The following is a 21,841-nucleotide window of genomic DNA, read 5'->3' as shown; positions in this document are numbered from 1 at the left end:
CAAGCAGGGGGAGTGGGAGAGGCAGAAGCAGGCTCCCCGCGGAGCAGGGAGCCCGATGCGGGGCTCGATCCCAGGACCCTGGGATCACGACCTGAGCCAAAGGCAGATGCTAAACGACTGAGCCACCCAGGCGCCCCTGAAATGTTTCTTACACTATGTATGAAGATTAAAACTATAAAAGAGAAATAAGCTATCTACAATTTAGTGTGGTTATTGGAGAGTTCCTTTTTTTTTTTTTTTAAGATTTTATTTATTTGAGAGAGCGAGAGAGAGGAGAGAGAGCACAAGCAGGGGGAGTGCCAGAGGGAGAGGGAGAAGCAGGCTCCCTGCTGAGCAGGGAGCCCCATGTGGGGGCTTAATCCCAGGACCATGAGATCATGACCTGAGCCAAAGACAGATGCTTAACTGACTGAGCCACCCAGGCGCCCCAAGGAAGAGAATTCCGTAGTACTTAGCTTTGTAGGCTAAATAGGATGTTTAAAGATTTGTGTAATTATCTGTATTTATTCTGTTCAGTATTTTATTTTTCAGAAATTTTATTCTAGGTGACATACTTATAGACTCCTTTATTTTTAATCTAGATTCAAATAATTAACATGTAGCGTATTATTAGTTTCAGAGGTAGAGGTTAGTGATTCATCAGTCTTATATAATACCCAGTGCTCATTACAACACGTGCCCTCCTTAATGTCCACTCCAGCTCCCCATCCCCCTCCCCTCCAGCAACCCTCAGTTTGTTTCCTATGATTAAGAGTCTCTTATGGTTTGTCTCCCTCTCTGATTTTGTCTTGTTTTATTTTCCCTTTCTTCCCCTATGATGCTCTGTTTTGTTTCTTAAATTCCACATAGGAGTTAGATCATATGATAATTGCCTTTCCTGATTGACTTATTTCGTTTAGCATAATACCCTCTAGTTCTATCCACATCATTGGAAATGGCAAGATTTCCTTTTTCGATGGCTGAATAGGATTCCACTGTATATATATACCACATCTTCTCTATCCATTCATCTTTTTTTTTTTTAAGTAATCTCTACACCCAACAAGGGGCTTGAACTCAAAACCCCAGGACCAAGTCACAAGCTCTACTGACTGAGCCAGCCAGGCACCCCTAGACACATTCCTTATTTTTTCTTTCTTTCTTTCTTTCTTTTTCTTTCTTTCTTTCTTTTCTTTCTTCCTTTTCTTCCTTTCCTTTCCTTTCTTTTCTTTCTTTCAATTAAGTAGGCTCCACACCCGATGTGGGGCTTGAACTCAGGATGTTGAAATCAGGCATCGCATGCTTTACCAACTGAGCCAGCCAGGTATCCCTAGACAGTCTTTAAATGCAATCTTTAGCTAGACTAAAATGGGAGTTTTCTAATGGTCATATCCAAATGACTGAAAGTAAAGACTTCAAATGTGCCTCTAGTTTAAGTGTACATGAAACACTCTTGTTAAATTTAAATGATCTTACTCTTTCATTTAAGATTGTCATTTTCTTCCCTTTTCTGTAACTTAGAGATGATCTTGAATTGGATCCCTTAAAGAGAATGGCAAAAAGTGAGTGAGGAGACAGGATTGGGGGAAGGGACTCAGGACTTCATTTTTATACAGTTCTGCAGTGAAGTTTATACCAACGTTCCTGACTAGTATCTAACCTGCTTTGAAAGGCATGTGGGACGTAAGGGAGACAGTTTTCTGTTCCCCACTGAGTATCCCAATGCTGGGATCTGCTCTTTTTGGTTTGACTTTTAGTGGAATAAAATCTAATAAGGTTAAACCTACCTGAGACCCGGAGTGAAAATAATTGGTAGGCTGTTTTTTTTTTTTTTTTTTAAACAATCCTGGAGTGTATCATTGTGTTTTGGGTCATGGATGGTTTTAGAAAAGCCTGGTTCATTTCTTGGCATCTGACTTCATGTTGCTGGTTGTGATTAGCGCTGACATCTAGAAGTGAGGCTGAGTTTGTAGAGGTAGTACATAGCACTGATAACTCATTGTTGCACAGAAGACTCAAAACCTTTGAGAGTTAATCCTTGAAAAGCAGGGGTAGTAATCATAAGAGTTTGCAGACTAGATTTACTAAAGAGAAGTAATGGAGACTAAAGATCAGAAAAGCCAGATTTTCATGTAATATCACTGTGCATAGATTAGTCAGTAATGCTTGCCTTTCCCTTTGTTTCTAGCAAAAAAGAAATTCCTGTGTTTAATTTTACCATCCATGAGATCCACTGTCAAAGGAACATTGGTATGTGTCCTATCTGCAAGGAACCATTTCCCAAATCTGACATGGAGGGTCACATGGCTACAGAACATTGTCAGGTAAATCACCAAGTACTCAAATGTTCATAACTGTATTATACTTGCTATTTTGCAATAGCAAGTGATTATGTTATCACAAAGCCAATTTATTGATTGTCACTTCTTGCCATAGGTGACCTGCAAATGTAATAAGAAGTTGGAGAAGAGGCAGTTAAAGAAGCATGAGGTTGGTTTCCCTGTACCATGAAGAGCATGAGTTACCATGGAGCTAATATTACTGAGATGACTGAGTTACATGCGGAGCAGAAAACCAGTCTGGTTGAGTCTTGGTTCTCTACCAGCTCCACAAACACTGTCTCTCAGAGTGTAGTGTTATTTAAGGCTTTGACTTTTTGCTGCCAGATTCAGCTGCATGGCTATTGTGCCCCATGCTCAGGTCTCAGAGCCTTTCTCTTTGGAACTGAGTCTATCATTTCTGCTGGGGTTTAGCTGGCAGCCTCAGTGAATGCCACACCAGGCCCGGGCTTGCTCTTTAGTACAGAGCCTGCGTAACATCTTGTAATTTCCTTCTGACTTCTTGATCACTTTGGTAACGTGTTTACACCCAAAGGAATTCCTCAGAGTGCACTTGGTATCATTTGGTCCATAGTTGAAATAAAACTGGCCATAGTTTTATTTGAATAAACATTGTTTTTGTGAACGAGCATATTAATTCACAAGTTAAAAAAAATCCCCTGTTTAGTTGGTCATGTAGTGTGATTACATATGTAAAAATTTACCAAGGTATGCCCTTAATATTTGTACACTTTTATTCTATGTACCTAAAATGACAATTTATAATTTTAAAAGGTAATTCATAGTCATTATAGAAAAATTGGAAAATGTAAGAAGAAAACAATAACCATAACTCCACAGCACAGAATTAAACATCTTATAAATACTCTTATTTATAAAAACTCTTACTAGTTTTTCTAAGCATTCAACCTGTGTTTTATTGGGCCTCACCAGCAAGGGGGGGTTATGATTGAGGTCATGTTAACAGTAATGAGTATTTCTCCGGTTCTAATATTTACCTGCTGCATAAAACAACCTCCAGTCAGCTGTCCTGTCTTCATCCTCTCCCCTCCAGCTATTTCTAGGGGTAACATGGTAATATATCAATCATTATAAAGGTACAAGTACAAAGTATTTCCTTACATTCCTGCAAGTTAGACCAAGATGGTGGTAGACCAGAGATTAACTAAAGAGGTTTTTTTTCAATTCTCTTAAAAAAAAGTTTATACTTTATTTGGTGCTCTGGTGAGTTATTAGCACTTTTTAGGGTGGTTAACATAGTACTTACTATATTATCTGGTATGTGCCAGAAATATTTTGCTCTTGGCTGTTGAGTATTTTTTTTTTGGCTGTTGTAAGTTTAAATCAGTGGCATTTTTCTAATAAAATCTTTCTGAATCAGTATTATAGCTACATGGTATATAATTTTAAAGTCACAAAAGCGGGCGCCTGGGTGGCTCAGTTGGTTAAGCGACTTGCCTTCGGCTCAGGTCGTGATCCTGGAGTCCCGGGATCGAGTCCCACATCAGGCTCCCTGCTCAGCGGGGGGTCTGCTTCTCCCTCTGACCCTCTTCCCTCTCGTGCTCTCTGTCTCTCATTCTCTCTCTCTCAAATAAATAAATAAAATCTTTAAAAAAAATAAAAATAAATTTAAAAAAAAAAAAAAAATAAAGTCACAAAAGCGTATATGTAAAAATTGTCTCTTCCATTCCTGTTCCTAGGCTCTCTTTAATCATTTTCTTGTGCTTTCTACAAGAGAGATTCCATGCATACACAAATAATGCTAAAAATGTTTAAAGTAACATTTAGAATAGAACTTGGGTTTAATTTGTATGAAAAGAGATTTTTGTTCTTTGGCACAGTGGTTGTAAAGTGTCTAAACTTTTGAAGTGATGTTACATTGAAGTTCTGAGTTTAAGTTCCGAAGTTTGGAATGTGTATATCAGAGTAACATATGCCTTTATATCTTTTTAATTTTTTGGTGTTTTAGTTACAATTTCAAAATACGCTTTATAAAAGTTTTGTCCTTCATCTGCTGAGTGTTTATACTCTTGGGGTCATCTTTGTTGGTAATTCCTGGTTTACTTGGTCAATTTAAAACCAGTGCTGTATACAAATGTGCAGATTAGAAAAATCAGTGTCTTTCTAAAGGACAGCCTCTTTTCCTCATTACCAGGTACTTAAGATAGATTGGAGTAGTAAGGGGAAATTGGGCTGGTGGAGCTTTGGCAAACATCTGAATTGCTCTACTTTTGCTATTTACTCCTGGGCTTTTCTGGCTGGTTTTGGGTTACTTTGTAATGGGTGCACAAAATGATGATAGGGTAGCTGAGTGAGTAGATTCCTTCTAAGAGTTTCTTTCCCTTTGTAGAATCTCGTGACAGGGACAAAGAGGGAAGCTGTGACTCCTGAATGCATAGAAAAGCATGGCAGGCAAAGCTAGGTTTGGAAAAGAATATTGAAGTAAATAAGTATGTTTGGCTTTCCTTTCCCTGTATTAAAACATAGCCTCTCTTAGATTGGCCTATTAACTGCCTTATTACTCTGTGTTGCAGGAGACTGAGTGTCCCCTACGGCTTGCCCTTTGCCAGCACTGTGATTTGGAACTTTCTGTTCTCAAACTGAAGGACCATGAGGATTACTGTGGTGCCCGGACGGAGTTATGTGGCAGTTGTGGGCGCAATGTCCTGGTGAAAGATCTGAAGACTCATCCTGAAGTTTGTGGAAGAGATGGGGAGGAAAAGAGAGATGAGGTTGCCATGCCTCCTAATGCATATGATGAGTCCTGGGGTCAAGATGGCATCTGGATTGCATCCCAGCTCCTCAGGCAAATTGAGGCTCTGGACCCACCTGTGAGGCTACCCCGAAGACCCCTGAGAGCCTTTGAATCAGATCTTTTCCATAATAGAACTACCAACCAAAGGAACATGACAGCCCAGTTTCCAATTCAGAATAATCTATGTGAGTTGTGTTTGGATTAGAAAACTGGAATGGTATAAAAATCTCAGGGCAAATGGGAACAGGAATTTGGGGGCAAATAGATCTTAATAATAGAAACCTGATTGTAGTTAGGTAACATTAGGAAGACTACCTAATTTTCCTATAGATTGGAAATAACAGAACCTTTTGCTGTTGGATTACTATTGGATTATAGCTAGTGTTGATGACGATGACAGTGACAGTTCTGTTAATAGCTAATATTTACTGAGTATACAGTATGTGCTTCAGGCATTTGTAAAGTGCTTAATATTACTAAATGATTTAGTTCTCACAGTCATTCTTAGGTAAGTGGTAGAGCTGGGACTTGAATTCAGGCAGTCTGACTCCATGCTTCAAACTATTCTGCTATGGTGCAGAAATACATGAAAAATGTTTAGCACAGTGCTTGTCTCATAGTTACAGCTCACTAATTTTGGGTATTAATAAAACAATTAGAACAATAATGGTACCTTTTATCACAGCAGACTTAATGTTTGGAGTCCTGTGAGAACAGGAAGGCTAGGCCTCTTTTGTTCCTGCACAAATGCCTGTAAACCTTGAATATTTGCTAAGCATGGGGGACTTGAGGTAGCAACATCTCTAATTTTTTTTTTTAAGATGTATTTATTTATTTTAGAGAGAACGTGGGTGCGCACAAGTGGGACGGGCAGAAGGAGAGGGGGAATCTCAAGCAGACTCCGCCCTGAGTGTGGAGCTCAACACGGGGCTCGATCTCATGACCCTAAGTTCAGAAACTGAGCCAAAATCAAGAGTCAGACGCTTAACTGACTGTACTACCCAGGCACCCCTCTAATGTATCTTGAGTACTGGTTATTTATTTATTTTTTCTTCCAGTGGAAGAACAAGAAAGGCAGGAAAGGAATAGAACCCGACAGCCCCCAAAAGAGGGTGGTGAAGATAGTGCAAACTTGGACTTCATGTTGGCCCTAAGTCTGCAAAATGAAGGGCAGGCCCGCAGTGTGGCAGAGCAGGACTTCTGGAGGGCTGTATGTGGTGCAGACCAGTCCCTTGAAGGTTCCAATGCTCTGAATGACATGAAGGGTAGGTTTGTTTATTCTGTACTAGCCTCTGTCTCTACAGGTTTTTTAATTCTTACACTATGTAATTTATATAAAATCGAGAGTTTTTCATGAGATAAGATTTACCTTTTTTGTTTTGCTTTTCCCAACTTTTTATTCTTTAAAACTGTCAGAATAGTACAGTGAATGTCTATATACCCCTTGTTTATATTTACCAATTTTAGTATTTTCCATTTATTTTATATATTTTTATTTCTACCCCTGAACCATTTGAGAATAAGTTGCAGACGTAACATTTTATCCCTAAATACTTTAGCATGTATCTTAAGAACAAAGGTATTGTATGTAAACATATCACTCTAAGGAAATTTAACAAAAGCTCCCTACTTATACATAATATCCTTATTTATACAATAAATATCCTTATTTTGTTTTTAAGATCCAGGATTACACATTGTGTTTAGTTCTTTTTAGGTTAATTTAGTTTAGGCCCTTTCACCACCACCACCCCCTTTTTTTTCCTTTTAGTACATTGGTACTTTTGAAGAGTCCAGGATAGTTGTTTTTCCGAATATTTCTTTCTCAATTTAGATTTGTCTGATTGTTTTCTCATATTTAGATTCAAGTTACACGGTTGTGGCAGAATTCCTACATTGCTGATGTTGTGTCCTCAAGAAGTCAGTTTATCCTATTATTCATTAAAATGAGATCTGTCAGATACCTCCATTATATGGGTAGCTTTTCCCTTTATAATACCTAGATTCAGGTTGTTATTTTGAGATTGTGGAGGAATGAGATATTTACACAACCTTTTATTTAGCAGTTTTTTGTATTCACTAATGTTTCTTGCTTGAATCAGGTATAACTGGTGATTGTACAGTGGTGATTTTTCTGTTTTTATCCTTTGTTCTAAATTAGTTATTATTCTATAAAGAACTTTGCTCTCCTCCCTGCCTCATTTAAAAACAATTCTGGGGAGCCTGGCTGGCTCAGTCTCTGTGACTCTTGATCTCAGGATCATGAGTTGGAGCCACATGTTGAGTGTAGAAATTACTAAAAACCAAATAAATAAAAAGAAATAAAAACAATTTTTTTCTTTCTTTTTTTTTTTTAGTATTATCGGACTCATGGATTAAAACTAGGTTTTTATTTTTCTTATTTATTTTTAAAGATTTTATTTATTTATTTGACAGAGAGAGAGAGACAGCAAGAGAGGGAACACAAGCAGGGGGAGTAGGAGAGGGAGAAGTAGGCTTCCCGCTGAGCAGGGAGCCCAATGTGGGGCTCGATCCCAGGACTCCGGGATCATGACCTAAGCCGAAGGCAGGCGCTTAACGACTGAGCCACCCAGGCGCCCCTAAAAACTAGGTTTTTAAAAATAAAAAGTTGGATTGTGTTCAATGAACCACTCCTTTGGGTCTCTTGTTTGGAGAACAATATATTTGAGGGATGCATGTCATACATATTTAAAATGCTGGAGGGGCACCTGGTGGCTCAGTCGGTTAAGTGTCTGCCTTCAGCTTGGGTCATGATCTCAGGGTCCCGGGATCAAGCCCCAGTCCTGCTCAGTGGGGAGCCTGCTTCTCCCCACCCCCCACCCTCCCCCGGGCTCATGTTCCCTTCCTCTCTCTCAAATAAATAACTAAATAAAATCTTAAAAAAAATAAAATAAAATGCTGGAGTTGTAATAGGTTTTGGGGACCTAAACTTAAGCAGCTATCAGCTATGAGTTTTCTTTCTTTCTTCTTCTTTTTTTTTTTTTAAAGATTTTATTTATTTGAGAGAGAATGAGAGCGAGCACGAGCAGTGGGGAAGGACAGAGGGAGAGGGAGAAGCAGACTCCCCGATGAGCAGGGAGCCCGATGCGCGACTTTCTCCCAGGACCCTGGGTTCATGACCTGAGCTGAAGGCAGACGCTTAACTGACTGAGCCACCCAGGTGCCCCATCTATGAGTTTTCTTTATGTCACTATGTGCATAACGACTCCAAGAACAGTAGGATAATTCTTTTTTTTTTTTTTTTAAAGATTTTATTTATTTATTTATTTGACACAGAGAGACACAGCGAGAGAGGGAACACAAGCAGGGGGAGGGGAGAGGGAGAAGCAGGCTTCCCGCCGAGCAGGGAGCCCGATGCGGGGCTCGATCCCAGGACCCCGAGATCATGACCTGAGCCGAAGGTAGATGCTTAACGACTGAGCCACCCAGGTGCCCCACAGTAGGATAATTCTTAATATTTTATTAATTTAGATAAAATAGGAATTGGTCCTGGTTAAAAGAGGTAAATGGTAGTGTTTAATAGAAACTTGGATAGGTAATAGCATTTTGCTTTTTAAAAAATGTATTTTTAAATACTTTTAAAAATGTATTTTCTTAATTATAAGTTATATTAACGTGAAAAATAGTAAATATATATGTAAAATTTTTGTTTTTTTAAGAGGGTGTGGGAGGAGCAGACGGAGAGGGAGAGAATTTTTTTTTTTATTAACATATAATGTATTATTTGTTTCAGAGGTACAGGTCTGTGATTCATCAGTCTTACACAATTCACAGTGCTCACCATAGCACATACCCTCCCCAGTGTCCATCACCCAGCCATCCCATCCCTCCCACCCCTGTCCACTCCAGCAACCTTCAGTTCGTTTCCTTATGTTTTGTCTTGTTTCATTTTTTCCTCTCTTCCCCTATGATGCTCTGTTTTGTTTCTCAAATTCCACATATCAGTGGGAACATATGATAATTGTCTTTGACTTATTTCGCTTAGCATAATACCCTCTAGTTCCATCCACATCGTTGCAAATGACAAGATTTCATTTTTTTTTTTTTTTAAAGATTTTATTTATTTTTATTTGACACAGAGAGAGAGATAGGGAGAGAGAGAGCACAAGCAGGGGGAGCGGCAGGCAGAGGCAGAGGGAGAAGCAGGCTGCCTGCTGAGCAAGGAGCCCCATGCGGGGCTCGATCCCAGGACCCTGGGATCATGACCTGAGCCGAAGGCAGCCGCTTAACCGACTGAGCCACCCAGGCGCCCCAGATTTCATTTTTTGATGGCTGCATAATATTCCATTGTATATATATACCACATCTTCTTTATCCATTCACCTGTTGACATCTCAGCTCTTTCCATAGTTTGGCTATTGTGGACATTGCTGCTATAAACATTGGGGTGTACCTGCCCCTTCAGATCACTACATTTGTATCTTTGAGGTAAATACCCAATAGTGCAATTGCTGGGTATAGGGTAGCTCTATTTTCAACTTTCTGAGGAATCTCTCCATACTGTTTTCCAGAGTGGCTGCACCAGCTTGCATTCCCACCAACAGTGTAGGAGGGTTGAGAGGGAGAGAATCTTAAGCAGGTCCCACCTAGTGCAGGGCCTGATGAGGGGCTCAGTCTCACAACCCTGAGATCATGACCTGAGCCGAAACCAGGAGTTGGATGCTTAACCAGCTGGTGCTCCAAATATTTTGTTTCTGTGATCTCTAGACTGTGGCTGGTTAACATGTAAATTCAAAGACTAAATAAGGGGTGAGTCTGTGGCTCCTTAGAGGGTTATGTCCCTATCAGTTGAAAAAACACTGTTTTAGGCTGTATATTCTTTTTTTTCCCTTTTTATTTATTTATTTTTTTAAAAGATTTTATTTATTTGACAGAGAGAGAGAGAGACAGAGTGAGAGGGAACGCAAGCAGGGGGAGTGGGAGAGGGAGAAGCAGGCTTCCCGCAGAGCAGGGAGCCCGACGCGGGGCTAGATCCCAGGATCCTGGGATCATGACCTGAGCTGAAGGCAGACACTTAATGACAGAGCCACCCAGGCACCCCAGGCTGTATTTTCTTCCTTAAGAAAATGCTTTTTGTGTTGTAGAGGGTTTTTTTTTTTTAATTGAAGTATAGTTGACATATTAAGTTAGTTTCAGTTGTACAACATAGTGATGCAACAATTATGTATACTATGAGATGCTTACCACAATAAGTATATTACAGTGTTATTAACTGTATTCCCTGAGCTGTACTTTCCATCCCCTTGAGTAGAGGATATTTAAAAACAATTTGCAGGGCCCCTGGGTGGCTCACTTGGTTAAGTTTGCCTTTGGCTTGGCTCATGGTCCCAGGGTCCTGGGATTGAGCCCCATGTTGGGCTTCCTGCTCATCAGGGGGGTCTGCTTCTCCCTCTCCCTCTCCTGCTCCCCCTGCTTGTGCTCTCTTGCTCACTCTCAAATAAATAAAATCTTCAAAAAAAAAATTGCATCTGTAATAAAAATGATTGTGTAGGAATTAAATAGGTGAGTTTCATGTAAATTATGTCCCAATAAATCTGTTAAAGAAAAAAGAGGTAAAAATCATGAAAAAAAATTTAAGATTGTGAAAGAGTGTAAAAGGAAGCATAAGTCTCCTCCTCACCCACTGATAAGTCTCCTGGTTCTCCCCAGAGGTTACCACTTTCAGCAAGTAATTAGGTAACCTTATATTTTTTTGCACAGAAAAGGATGTGAATATGTACTATGACGAGATTGTTTAAAAGCTGGTTTTATTAAACTTCCTGCATTTTGGGGAGCAGAACAAGGCTTGTCAATGTAATGTTTGGCTTTGAATTCTTCTCCATTTCTAAGTTTGGTAACCCTTTATGAAATATTGACAGACAGATTCTCTTCTTTATTACCTTTGATCTGTTTTTTACCTAATAGTTGCTGCTTCTTTCCCTTAGGAAAATGCACTAGTCCCAAAGAAAGCATTTCCAAAGTCTGAGCATCATTTTTTAATGTGAGTCTCCTTATCACCCTTTCAGACTTGACTTTCATGGTGCTAAAGAAAGTAAAATGCAGTAGCATAGTAGTGACAGGTGAAGACTGAGTTCAGTGTAGTTTCCTTTATTTTCTCCTTTCTTGATCATATCTTAAATTGTTTTATTGACTTTTGTTTGCTTGTTTCATTCCATTTTTCCTCTCTACCAGTTTGGAATTTATATTCTTTGCCTCTGTTCTTGTGATGGTTGCCCAGGAAATTTCAACATCTTTTTTTTTTTTTTTTTTTTTAAAGATTTTATTTATTTATTTGAGAGAGAGAATGAGACAGAGAGAGAGAGAGCATGAGAGGGGGGAGGATCAGAGGGAGAAGCAGACTCCCCGCTGAGCAGGGAGTCCGATGCGGGACTCGATCCCGGGACTCCAGGATCATGACCTGAGCCGAAGGCAGTCGCTTAACCAACTGAGCCACCCAGGCGCCCCTCAACATATTTATTTAATTTAACAGAATAAAATTAATCAACCTTATCACATTTATCCCAATTAGTACAGTACCTTTAGAATTAGGATCTTCTCTTTATAACTTAAAAACTACTATATGTGGTAAGTTAGTGTTCTCTCGTTTTCTTTTTAGCATCATGTTATAGATACTTCTTGTTTTATATACTCATTATATTTATTTTATTTATTACGTGTTTACCATTTTCTTTGCTCACCCCTTCTTCCTTGTTTCCCAGAACTTCCTTCTAGGATAAATTTCTTCCTAAGGTATATTCTTTGGAAATTCTGTTGAAAGTGTTGGTTGGTTGTAAATTCTCTATTTTTGTTTGTCTGAAATCTTATTTTTTCTTGTTATGTGGTAGTTTCTCTGTCACACAGTTCAAGATTGCCAATTATTTTGTCTTAGTTCTTTGAAGATATTTTGGCTTCTGTTGTTGGCTATAGAGATGTCATCTGTTAGTGTTGTTATTTCTCTGTGGTACTCATCTGTTATTTCTTTGATTATTGCTTGTCTTCCTTTTTTTTTCTTTAAGATTTTATTTATTTGAGAGAGAGAGAGAATGGGGAGGGGCAGGGAGGGACAGAGGGAGAGAGAGAGGGCAGCTGATTCCCTGCTGAGCAGGGAGTCCGGCACAGGGCTCAATTCTAGGACCCTGAGATCATGACCTGAGCCGAGGGCAGACGCTTAACCAACGGAGCCACCCAGGTGCCCTTGTCTTCCATTCTTTGTAGTCTTTTTCTTTTTTTTTTTTAATATTTTATTTATTTATTTGAGAGAGTGCGAGTGGGCGCGAGTGGGCATGAGTGCAAGCGGTGGGTGGGGGAGAGTAGAGGGAGAGAGAGAATCTCAAGCAGACTCCCCACTGAGCACCGAGCCTGATGCGGGGCTTGATCTCAATCCTGAGATTAGGACCTGAGCCAAAATCAAGAGTCTAACGCTTAACCACTGAGCCACCCAGGCTCTCCTACATGTGTTAGATTTTGCTCTATCCTCTGTTTCTTTTATTTTCCATTTCTTTGTCCTCTGGGGTGCATTCTGGGTAATTTCTTAAATGTCTGCTTTCTAATCTATTGTTCAATATGTCCATTGAGGTTTTCACTTTAGTGATTAATATAGTTTTCATTTATTTGAGTTGTATTTGATTGTTTTTTTCTTCAGTGTGCCTCATCATGTTTTAAATAATTCTTTTTTTTTTTTTTTTTAAGATTTATTTATTTCAGGGACGCCTGGGTGGCTCAGTCGGTTAAGCGGCTGCCTTCGGCCCAGGTCATGATGCCAGGGTCCTGGGATCGAGTCCCACATCAGGCTCCTTGCTCAGCAGGGAGCCTGCTTCTCCCTCTCTCTCCCTCTGCTTGTGCTCTGTCAAATAAATAAAATCTTAAAAAAAAAAAAAAAAAAAAAGATTTATTTATTTCAGAGAGAGAGGGTGTGAGCAAGAGAGAACACTGGTAGGGGGAGGGCAGGGGGAGAGGGAGAAGCCGACTCCCCGCTGAGCAGGGAACCAGATGTGGGGCTTGATCCCAGGACTCTGAGATAATGACCTGAGCCGAAGGCAGACGCTTTAACTGACTGAGCCACCCAGGCACCCCTTAAATAATCCTTTATAGGAGTGCCTGGGTGGGTCAGTTGGTTTAGTGTCCGACTATTGGTTTTGGCTCTGGTCATGATCTCATGGGTCGTGAGATTGAGCCCTGTATGGGCTCCATGCTCAGGAGGGAGTCTGCTTGAAGATTCTCTCCCTCTGCCCCTGCTCATGTGCTTGTGTGCACTCTGTCTCTCAAATAAATGTTTTTTTTTTTTTTTAAGATTTTATCAGAGAAAGAGAGAGAGGGCACAAGCAGGGGGAGTGGCAGGCAGAGGGAGAAGCAGGCTCCCTGCTGAGCAAGGAGCCCAATGTGGGACTTGATCCCAGGACTCTGGGATCATGACCTGATCTTACAAAAGGCTTTTTTTTTTTTTTTTTTTAATCTGGGGTAGTCCTATTCCAATTCCTTTTTAAACACGTCTTTAAACATTTTAGATATACTTATTTTTCTGTAGTGTCTGAAAATATACCTAAAGTCTCTTTTGCTATTTGTTTCTGCTGACTGTCATGGTGGCTTGCTGCCTCCTGCGTGTGTGGGTTTTTTTTGTTGTTGTTTGTTTTTTATTTTTTTTTAGTATTATTTGAGAGAGAGGGTGCATGTGAGCATGAGGGGGGAAGAGGGGAGGAGGGGAAGAGGAAGAGAAGCAGATTCCCTGCTGAGCAAGGAGCCTGATGCGAGACTCGATTCTAGGACCCTGAGATCATGACCTGAGCTGAAGGCACATGCTTAACTGACTGAGCCACCCAGGCACCCCTGTTTTTAAGTTTTTAAAAAGATTTATTTATTTTAGAGAGAGAGCATGCAAGTGGGGGGAGGGGCTGAAAGGGGGGAGTAGAGAGAGAGACTGACTCCCAAGCAGACTCTGTGCTGAGCTGATAGCCAAACTCAGGGCTTGATCCCATGACCCAGGAGGTCATGACCTGAGCCAAAACCAAGAGTCAGATACCCAACCTACTGAGCCACCCACATGCCCACTCTGTGTGTGTTTTAACATTAAACTTCCTAACGTGTTCCTCAGAGTATTTTATATATGCTTCTTGTAGGTGCCTAGGGATACTACTGACTGGGATAATTTTATTTATTTTTTTATTTTTTAAAAGATTTATTTAAGAGAGTGAGCGGGGGGGGGCTGTGGAGGAGGGGGCAGAGGGAGAAAGAATCTTTTTTTTTTTTTTAAGATTTTATTTATTTATTTGACAGAGAGAGAGAGATAGCGAGAGCAGGAACACAAGCAGGGGGAGTGGGAGAAGGAGAAGCAGGCTTCCCACTGAGCAGGGAGCCCGATGCGGGGCTCGATCCCAGGACCCTGGGATCATGACCTGAGCCGAAGGCAGACACTTAACGACTGAGCCACCCAGGTGCCCTGGGAGAAAGAATCTTAAGCAGACACTTGCTGGGTGCTGATCTTGATGTGGGGCTCAATTTCACGACCCTGAGATCGTGCACGACCCTGAGATTGTGCATGACTTGAGCTGAAATCAAGAGTCAGATGCCCAACAGACTGCACCGTACCACCCAGGTGCCCCTGGGATAGTTTTAAATTGAATTTTTGGTTGGCTTGGACTTTTAAAAATTATAAACGTGAATCTGTGTAAAAACAAATGTAGATTCTAGACTCAAACCCACGTAAAGGCCAAACTAATTACTGTTCCTTGGTAAAGACTTTTTTGTCCTACCCAGAGTGAAGACCTAGGTAGGCAGTTTTTCTTAACTCTTCTCATTGTTCACCCTCCAGTTGTTCAGCAGTCTTATTGAGGCTGTTGTGTTTGGAGAATCCTGGATTTAAAACTAATCTTACTTATTTGCTCTCGTAAATTACTTTTGTTGTGTATCATTCTTGGTATTTTGTACTGGAGAGTTTTTAAGGATGTCTGTCCACCAGTCATAAGTGAGCCTCAACTTCTTGATCAGTAAAATGAGGGTAATGTAGGATCTCCTTTATAAGTCTTCTCTGTGGATAGAAATAATGCACAGAAGCTTTTAGATTAGTGCCTGGGGTTAGTACACATTTACATTCTTCCTTAAAGTAATGGGTAAACTACTACTTTACTCTTGCTCAGGAAATGGTGACAAGTAAATCTCTTTTTCCATACTGGAAGTTTTTTCCTTAGGATTTGTCTCTTAGATGGCTCCTCTTGGAGGATTTACAGTCCCACAAATTGCTACATCTAAGAAAAGTCAAAGGAAGTCAGACTTTTATATAAAACCTTACAAGGGGGATAAAGTTTGTTTCTGTTCATTGAGTCTGACTGTATGGCCTGATACCTAGGTGCAGCTGACCGGACCATGTTGCCTTGTGAATTTTGTGAGGAGCTCTACCCAGAGGAACTGCTGATAGACCATCAGGTGTGTTTTAATTACTTGAGGAATGTGTACAGGCCATAGTTGGTGTTGTAGGCCACATGAGATCTTGAGCCAACTTTTTTTTCTTTTAAGATTTTATTTATTTAATTGACAGAGAGAGAGAGAGATAGCAAGAGAGGGAACACAAGCAGGGGGAGTGGGAGAGGGAGAAACAGGCTTTCCGCCAAGCAGGGAGCCTGATGTGGGGCTTGATCCCAGGACCCTGGAACCATGACCTGAGCCAAAGGCAGTTGCTTAACCAACTGAGCCACCCAGGTGCCCCTTGAGCTAACTATTTTTTTTTTTCTAAAGATTTTATTTATTTATTTGACAGAGAGAGACACAGCAAGAGAGGGAACACAAGCAGGGGGAGTGGGAGAGGGAGAGGGAGAAGCAGGCCTCCCGCGGAGCAGGGAGCCCGATGCGGGGCTTGATCCCAGGACCCTGGGATCATGACCTGAGCCGAAGGCAGATGCTTAACGACTGAGCCACCCAGTCGCCCCGAGCTAACTATTTTTATATACCTGTGGCAGGAGGTAGCCACTGTGTTTCTTTTTTTAAGATTTTATTTATTTATTTGACAGAACACAAGTAGGCAGAGTGGCAGGCAGAGAGAGAGGGAGAAGCAGGCTCCCCACTGAGCAGGGAGCCCGATGTGGGGCTCGATCCCAGGATCCTGGGATCATGACCTGAGCCGAAAGCAGACGCTTAACCGACTGAGCCACCCAGGCGCCCCGCCACTGTGTTTCTTACCATGGTGTGACTGACCTAAGGGTATGAGAACTCAGCTTTGTTCCCTCTTGGAAAAAAGTAATCGTTCATTCCAGCAGGCCCGGTTGCTCTCTCCATACTACGGTGACTAGTGTACATCTCCACTGACCATCTTAATCTGGTGTCATCTCATGCCCCATTTTGATTTATTGGAGGTGTACTGAAGTCCTTGCAGTTCCCTGGAAGGGTTAAGGATCTTTTTTGCACTTTACTTTTTTTTTTTTTTTTTTTTTAAGATTTTATTTATTCGTAAGAGACAGAGAGGCAGAGGGAGAAGCAGGCTCCCCGCTGAGCAGGGAGCCTGATGCGGGACTCGATCCCAGGACTCTGAGATCATGACCTGAGCCGAAGGCAGACGCTTAACCATCTGAGCCACCCAGGCGCCCTGCACTTTACTTTTTCTTCCTGCAAGATGTGTGGTTATCCACCCCTGCTTCCTCAACACTCAACAACATCCTTACTTGTAGACTTTGTTCTGACATGACTTTCAGGAAACCGTCCTGAGGGATCTTATGAAGACAAGGTCAGAGGTCCCACCTGTGTCCTCAATAGTCCTGTGCCCACTTCTCTTTTAGCCTGTCACCCCATGGTATGGTCTCCTGATCTCCTGTTGGTCTGCACCACTAGGCTGAGTTCTTGAGAAGATTCTGTGTTTTCCTAGCTACTGAATCTCTCAATACCTGGTATATGAAAGGTGTCCTCTGCTTTTTGAATGATTGAAAGTTCATGAGCTATTTAGAAATGATAAGAGAGAATAGCCTTTGTGTTTGAGGATTACGTGGTGGAGGGAACCACTTTTTCCCCTTGGTTTGGCCTCATCTGGCATTTCCATAATTATTAAGTAATCCCTGTGCTCTGGGTGGAACATATATTCCCCCCATAAGTGGAATAATATAGTGTTTGAATACATCTACTTTTTGGTTTGGGAAGAGCATAAGAAAGCCTATTAATAGGGACAACAGCCTCTTTTACTTAATGGCTGTGGGAAGAATCTTGAATCTTCTCAATTTAAAAAGAATAATCACAGGGGCTCCTGTCTGGCTTAGTTGGTAGAGCATGTGACTCTTGATCTCAGGGTTATAAGTTCCATCCCCACATCGGGTGAGATTACTTAAAAAATAAAATCTTTAAAAAAGAAAAAGAATAATAATAACCACATGAACACAGTAAAAACAATGTAGAATGGTACAGAAATGTTTAAGAGTGTTCCATCTGTGTTTGCCCTAGCCCTTTTTAGTCTCTCTGCCCATTATTAAGAATTAACATTTGTGACTTTCAGACAATGTTTTAGGAATGTAGTGTTTTCCTTAACGCCTCTTTTTTTTTTTAACCTGTGTTTTTTGAGACAGACAAGCTGTAATCCTTCCTGTGCCTTACCTTCACTCAGTATGGGCAGTACTTCCCCCAAAGGGGTGGAGGATCCTGATGTCATCTTCCAAAAGTTTTTGCAGCAGGCTGCAAGTAACCAGTTAGACTCTTTGATGGGCCTGAGCAATTCACCCCCTGTGGAGGATGGCATCGTCATCCCATGTGAATTCTGTGGGGTACAGCTGGAGGAGGAGGTGCTGTTCCATCACCAGGTGAAAGTCCCCAGAGGACCTGTCTACTTCACTCTGAATGAACCTCGGCTTTCAGAACTGAGAATGCTTCTTTAGCTTTTAAGTTGCATGCATACCTGACCTGGCTACTGGCCATGCCCTGTTCTGTGAACTATCTGAGGTGTACACTGCCTCAGGCTTTTAGACTTTCTCTACCTCTGTCAACTAAAACCATAATGTCATTAGCGGGGGACCCAGGACTCCATTTAAGCAGGCATCCAGGACCTGTCAAAAGGACTTGTTTTTATTTTTATCATTTTAGAGGGTGGGAGAACACATGTAGAAGGGGAGGGGAGGAGGAGCAGAAAGAGAATCTTAAGCAGGCTCCACCCTCAGCTTAGAGCCCAAAATAGGGCTCGATCTCACAACCCTGAGATCATGACCTGAGCTGAAACCAAGAGCTAGACACTTAACTGACCGAACCACCCGGACACCTCCTTGCCAAAAGGATTTTGATGAGAATTTCCCTGAGGTCACTGACAAACATTTTATTTTTGACCAGGTAGGTTCTTCCTGTTGTGGAGGCACTGAGTCTTGGATTCCTGGCTTTACCTTTATAGATAGGTTCTGCCCCCTCACTGGGGATATCTGTAAATGAAGGAGTTAAGACTAGACAGTCTGAAGCTCTTTTTTAGGTTTGCAGTCTAGGATTCCAACCTGTTGGTAAAAAAATATTTTCTGCCTAGTCTTGTTTGTTATTAGGAGCTAATGCTGAGGGTATGTTCAGGGTCTTTTCTGTAGTTGATCCCATATAGCTCTTGCTAGAGCATCACACATTTCATTTCTGTAAGAAAGACTTCTGCTTTTGGATCAAGCAGTAGACAAGTAACTGCTTGTTGTCTCAGGGGAGACTATGAAATAAGCAACCATGCAAATGTTCTGTGATCAAAGTATTGACATGCTTTTCTGGGTTCTTAAGACCAGCCCTTCCTTTATCCTGGCACAATCAGAGTGCTTCTTTCAGTGCTTTAGGTGCTAATGGGAATGATTGTGCCATTCCATATGTTTTTCCTCTTAGTCCCAGGCCCTTCCTGACAGTAGTTGTCAAAGTCATGTCTGTCTCCTCCCTCCCCCCATTAGGTCTGTTTACCCAGCCTACTATTCCTTCCTTTCATAGTTATTCATAGGAATAACTCAATTCCTGAGGAACTAATTCTGGTTTTTCTTGTTAGGACCAGTGTGACCAACGCCCAGCCACAGCAAACAACCATGTGACAGAGGGGATTCCTAGACAGGATTTCCAGCCTCCAGAGACCTCACCAGAGCTGCCCAAGAGGCGTGTCAGACACCAGGGTATTAGCCAGGGCTGAGCCAAGGCCACAGGTCTGCTGCTGGCTCAGGCCTGCTTACCACTTCTCATCTGCTACTCTAACATGGGGGTTACCTGAATTCTGAATTACCAAGCACAGTAGGATCTCACTGGGGACTCTTATGTGGCTAGTGGCTAGTTGTGGTCCCATGTTAGACTAAGCTGTCTGGAGTATATTATAGGGTAATGGCTTTGGGGACAGCTGTGAGACCTACTTGTCAGTGCTTATTCAGCTGCAGGTCTCCTATCTGTGCAGTTAGTGGATAATTTGGAGATAATTTTCAGACCTTACTATGTCTGCCCTGAGTCCCTGCTTCTAGTTGAACTATGTTAAGGGTACTCCTATTTATTAGTAATATTATTTAGAAGCCTCATGAGTAGGCAGGTAAGCTGTTTTTGAAACCTAACCACTACAAAGCCAATTAGAAACTGTTTTTCGAGATTTGCTGGTACACCATTGTTGAATACTCAGGAGACTGTATTTGAGGACTCAGGTAGTAAGTGTGGACAAGGTGTTCCCAACCAACCTTGTTCTAGAGATGTGGGTTTCAACAATAAGGCAGTCTTTTACCCAGAATCCTATTATTCCTGCCACAGATCCAGCACTAATAGCAAGAGCAGGCTTTTCCCTAAAGCTGGTGCTTTTTTCTCTTCTCAGGAGACTTGTCTTCTGGTTATATGGATGATATCAAGCAGGAAACAGCTAAAGGGACCACCTACCCTCTTCCCCCCAGCAGACCCATTAACAATATGACAGCAACTTGTAACCGACTGTCAACATCCACATCAGGCCCCAGAACTGGGTGCCAGCCTAGCCCTCCTCGCATATTGAAGCTCAACAACTTAGACAGCCAGGATGGCCGGGCACGCAATCGAAACAGCCATAACGCAGCCATGGCCACTGGACACGTTCCAGTGATTCACCCAGTGCGAAATCTCTACCCAGAAAACCTTGTACCCACCTTCCCCCGTGGGCCTTCAGGGAGGTACGGAGTAAGGTAAGAATCAGTAGCCAGGAGTGGAGCTTGGGAGTAGCTCAGGAGAACATGGTGGGAGTATGGACTTTGCGTGTATTGCGACCTGATCCCAAAACATTCTTTTGCTTTCTTTGGATTTTTCATTGTTCATTTGTTTTGTCTGCTGGTGGAAAGTTGCTTTTGTCTGGTTCCAGCAGTTTCTGTTCTGAGTTTCTGACCTTTGTTCAGAAATATCTCAGGAACTAGTTTCCAATCCTTCTCTTTCAGTGGTAGGAGTGAAGGTGGCAGGAACTCGCGGGTCACCTCCACAGCCGCCAACTACCGAAACAGAACTGCAAAGGTAATTGGGGATCCAGCCAATAATGCTCAGTGAGGACTCATAATTGGGTGGGACTGGTATGGTTCTTGGAGTCCGAAGAGGTGGGCATCAGGCAGTGGATGAGGTTTCCGTTGAAGTTTGACATTTCTAGGGCTCTAAAGGAGGACGACTGCTTTTTCACTTCCTCCTTTCTATTTCGTTTGTGTTCTCTTGTTCAACAGGCAAAACCCCCCAAGCAACAGGGAGCTGGGGATGCAGAGGAGGAAGAGGAGGAGGAGTAATGGTGTCGCAGAGAACCTGCGCAGTGGTTCCATCTTTTCTGCACAGCAGCACTTGCCGCGGTTCAGGCCCCACCTCTTGGGCTCTGTGGGCAGGGGAGATTTTACAGATTTTAACTTTTTGTAGGCTATGGCCATTTTGTGTCTTTTGAGATTGTGCTGTGGGAGTTTGAGGGTTTGGGGGAGGGTTAGCAGGGAGGCTGTTGAGAAATGTTTCATCTTTAGCTACTGCCTTTTGGCTGCGCAGAAATACAAATTATGGCCTCTCAGCCCACCAGGGCTCCATCTTTTGACATACTATTGCCACTGCTTCTTGGTGCTGTGTAGTCCTGGTGGAAAGAGGAGAGAGGGTTCTGGAAACCTGGTACTCACCAGTGAAGTGATTCTCTTCTCTGCTGGGGCCTCACTTTGGGAACTTTTAGGTACCCTCTCCTGTGTACTGTCCCTCCCCACTGTAGAATTTGGGCCTCTGGTGTGTATGGAGGCACTCTGGTAAAGTGTTCAGGCCAGTTGCAATATATGTTAGGAACAAGGCTTTGGAGATGAGTTGAGCTAGAGGTGAGTGCACTAGAGGCTTTGTTTAAATCTGCTTCTTTGGCATTTGGCGTAACTGTTTCTGGTGGGGAGCACGGCTCCTTTGTCTTTACTGTCTTCTGATGGAGAAGGCTGGGGGCTCCCTGTTGCCACCAGAGCCATGCTGGGCTCTGCCTGGATCAGGACTGAGGCCTAAGCTCCATGGCTTGCCCTGAAAACCAAGTATCAGAGCCCCCATCCCCTCTTTTTTTACTACTACTACTACTACTACTAGTACTACTACTACTACTATTATTATTATTAACATACTTGTAATAGAAATAAAGTTTGTACTTGGAGTTCAGCTGAGTCTTGTGGTTCCTTCTCCTTTGCACTCTGGAGACCTCAGGGAAGACAGAGTGGGCTGGAGTTGGCCCTGAAATATGGGGGGAGGTGAGCAGGACTGGGCTTTTTTTTTTTTTTTTCCTTTCTGTGCTTCCTGGAACTCTAGTAGTTGCAGCATGAGCTTCTTTTCAGTGCCAGACATTCAAGATATAGTTTTCTATTGGATTTTGAGAAAATGGATGGTT

At 42.0% G+C, this 21,841-nt stretch overlaps 1 protein-coding gene across 2 annotated transcripts in view; it reads left to right on the top strand.

Annotated features, from left to right (window-relative positions):
- The window catches only part of TRAFD1 (TRAF-type zinc finger domain containing 1), a 28,517-nt gene extending 6,902 nt beyond the window's left edge, over positions 1–21,615 (top strand). Inside the window, exons 3-12 of one of the 2 annotated variants that reach the window (XM_036076631.1) lie at positions 2,168–2,303; positions 2,416–2,469; positions 4,853–5,258; positions 6,132–6,338; positions 15,413–15,489; positions 17,607–17,837; positions 19,028–19,148; positions 19,823–20,162; positions 20,409–20,481; positions 20,682–21,615. In XM_036076631.1, coding sequence (XP_035932524.1) covers positions 2,168–2,303; positions 2,416–2,469; positions 4,853–5,258; positions 6,132–6,338; positions 15,413–15,489; positions 17,607–17,837; positions 19,028–19,148; positions 19,823–20,162; positions 20,409–20,481; positions 20,682–20,741 — 1,705 coding nt within the window. In that variant the 3' untranslated portion in view covers positions 20,742–21,615. The remainder of the gene's footprint in view (positions 1–2,167; positions 2,304–2,415; positions 2,470–4,852; positions 5,259–6,131; positions 6,339–15,412; positions 15,490–17,606; positions 17,838–19,027; positions 19,149–19,822; positions 20,163–20,408; positions 20,482–20,681) is intronic. The other variant, XM_036076632.2, reaches the window with a different exon arrangement.
- Positions 21,616–21,841: the final 226 nt, after the last annotated feature.

This window comes from Halichoerus grypus, chromosome 13 (genome assembly GCF_964656455.1).
Source record: "Halichoerus grypus chromosome 13, mHalGry1.hap1.1, whole genome shotgun sequence".
NCBI lineage: Eukaryota > Metazoa > Chordata > Mammalia > Carnivora > Phocidae > Halichoerus > Halichoerus grypus.
Note: the sequence above shows the minus strand (reverse complement) of the source record. Positions and strands in the feature narration are given on the sequence as shown.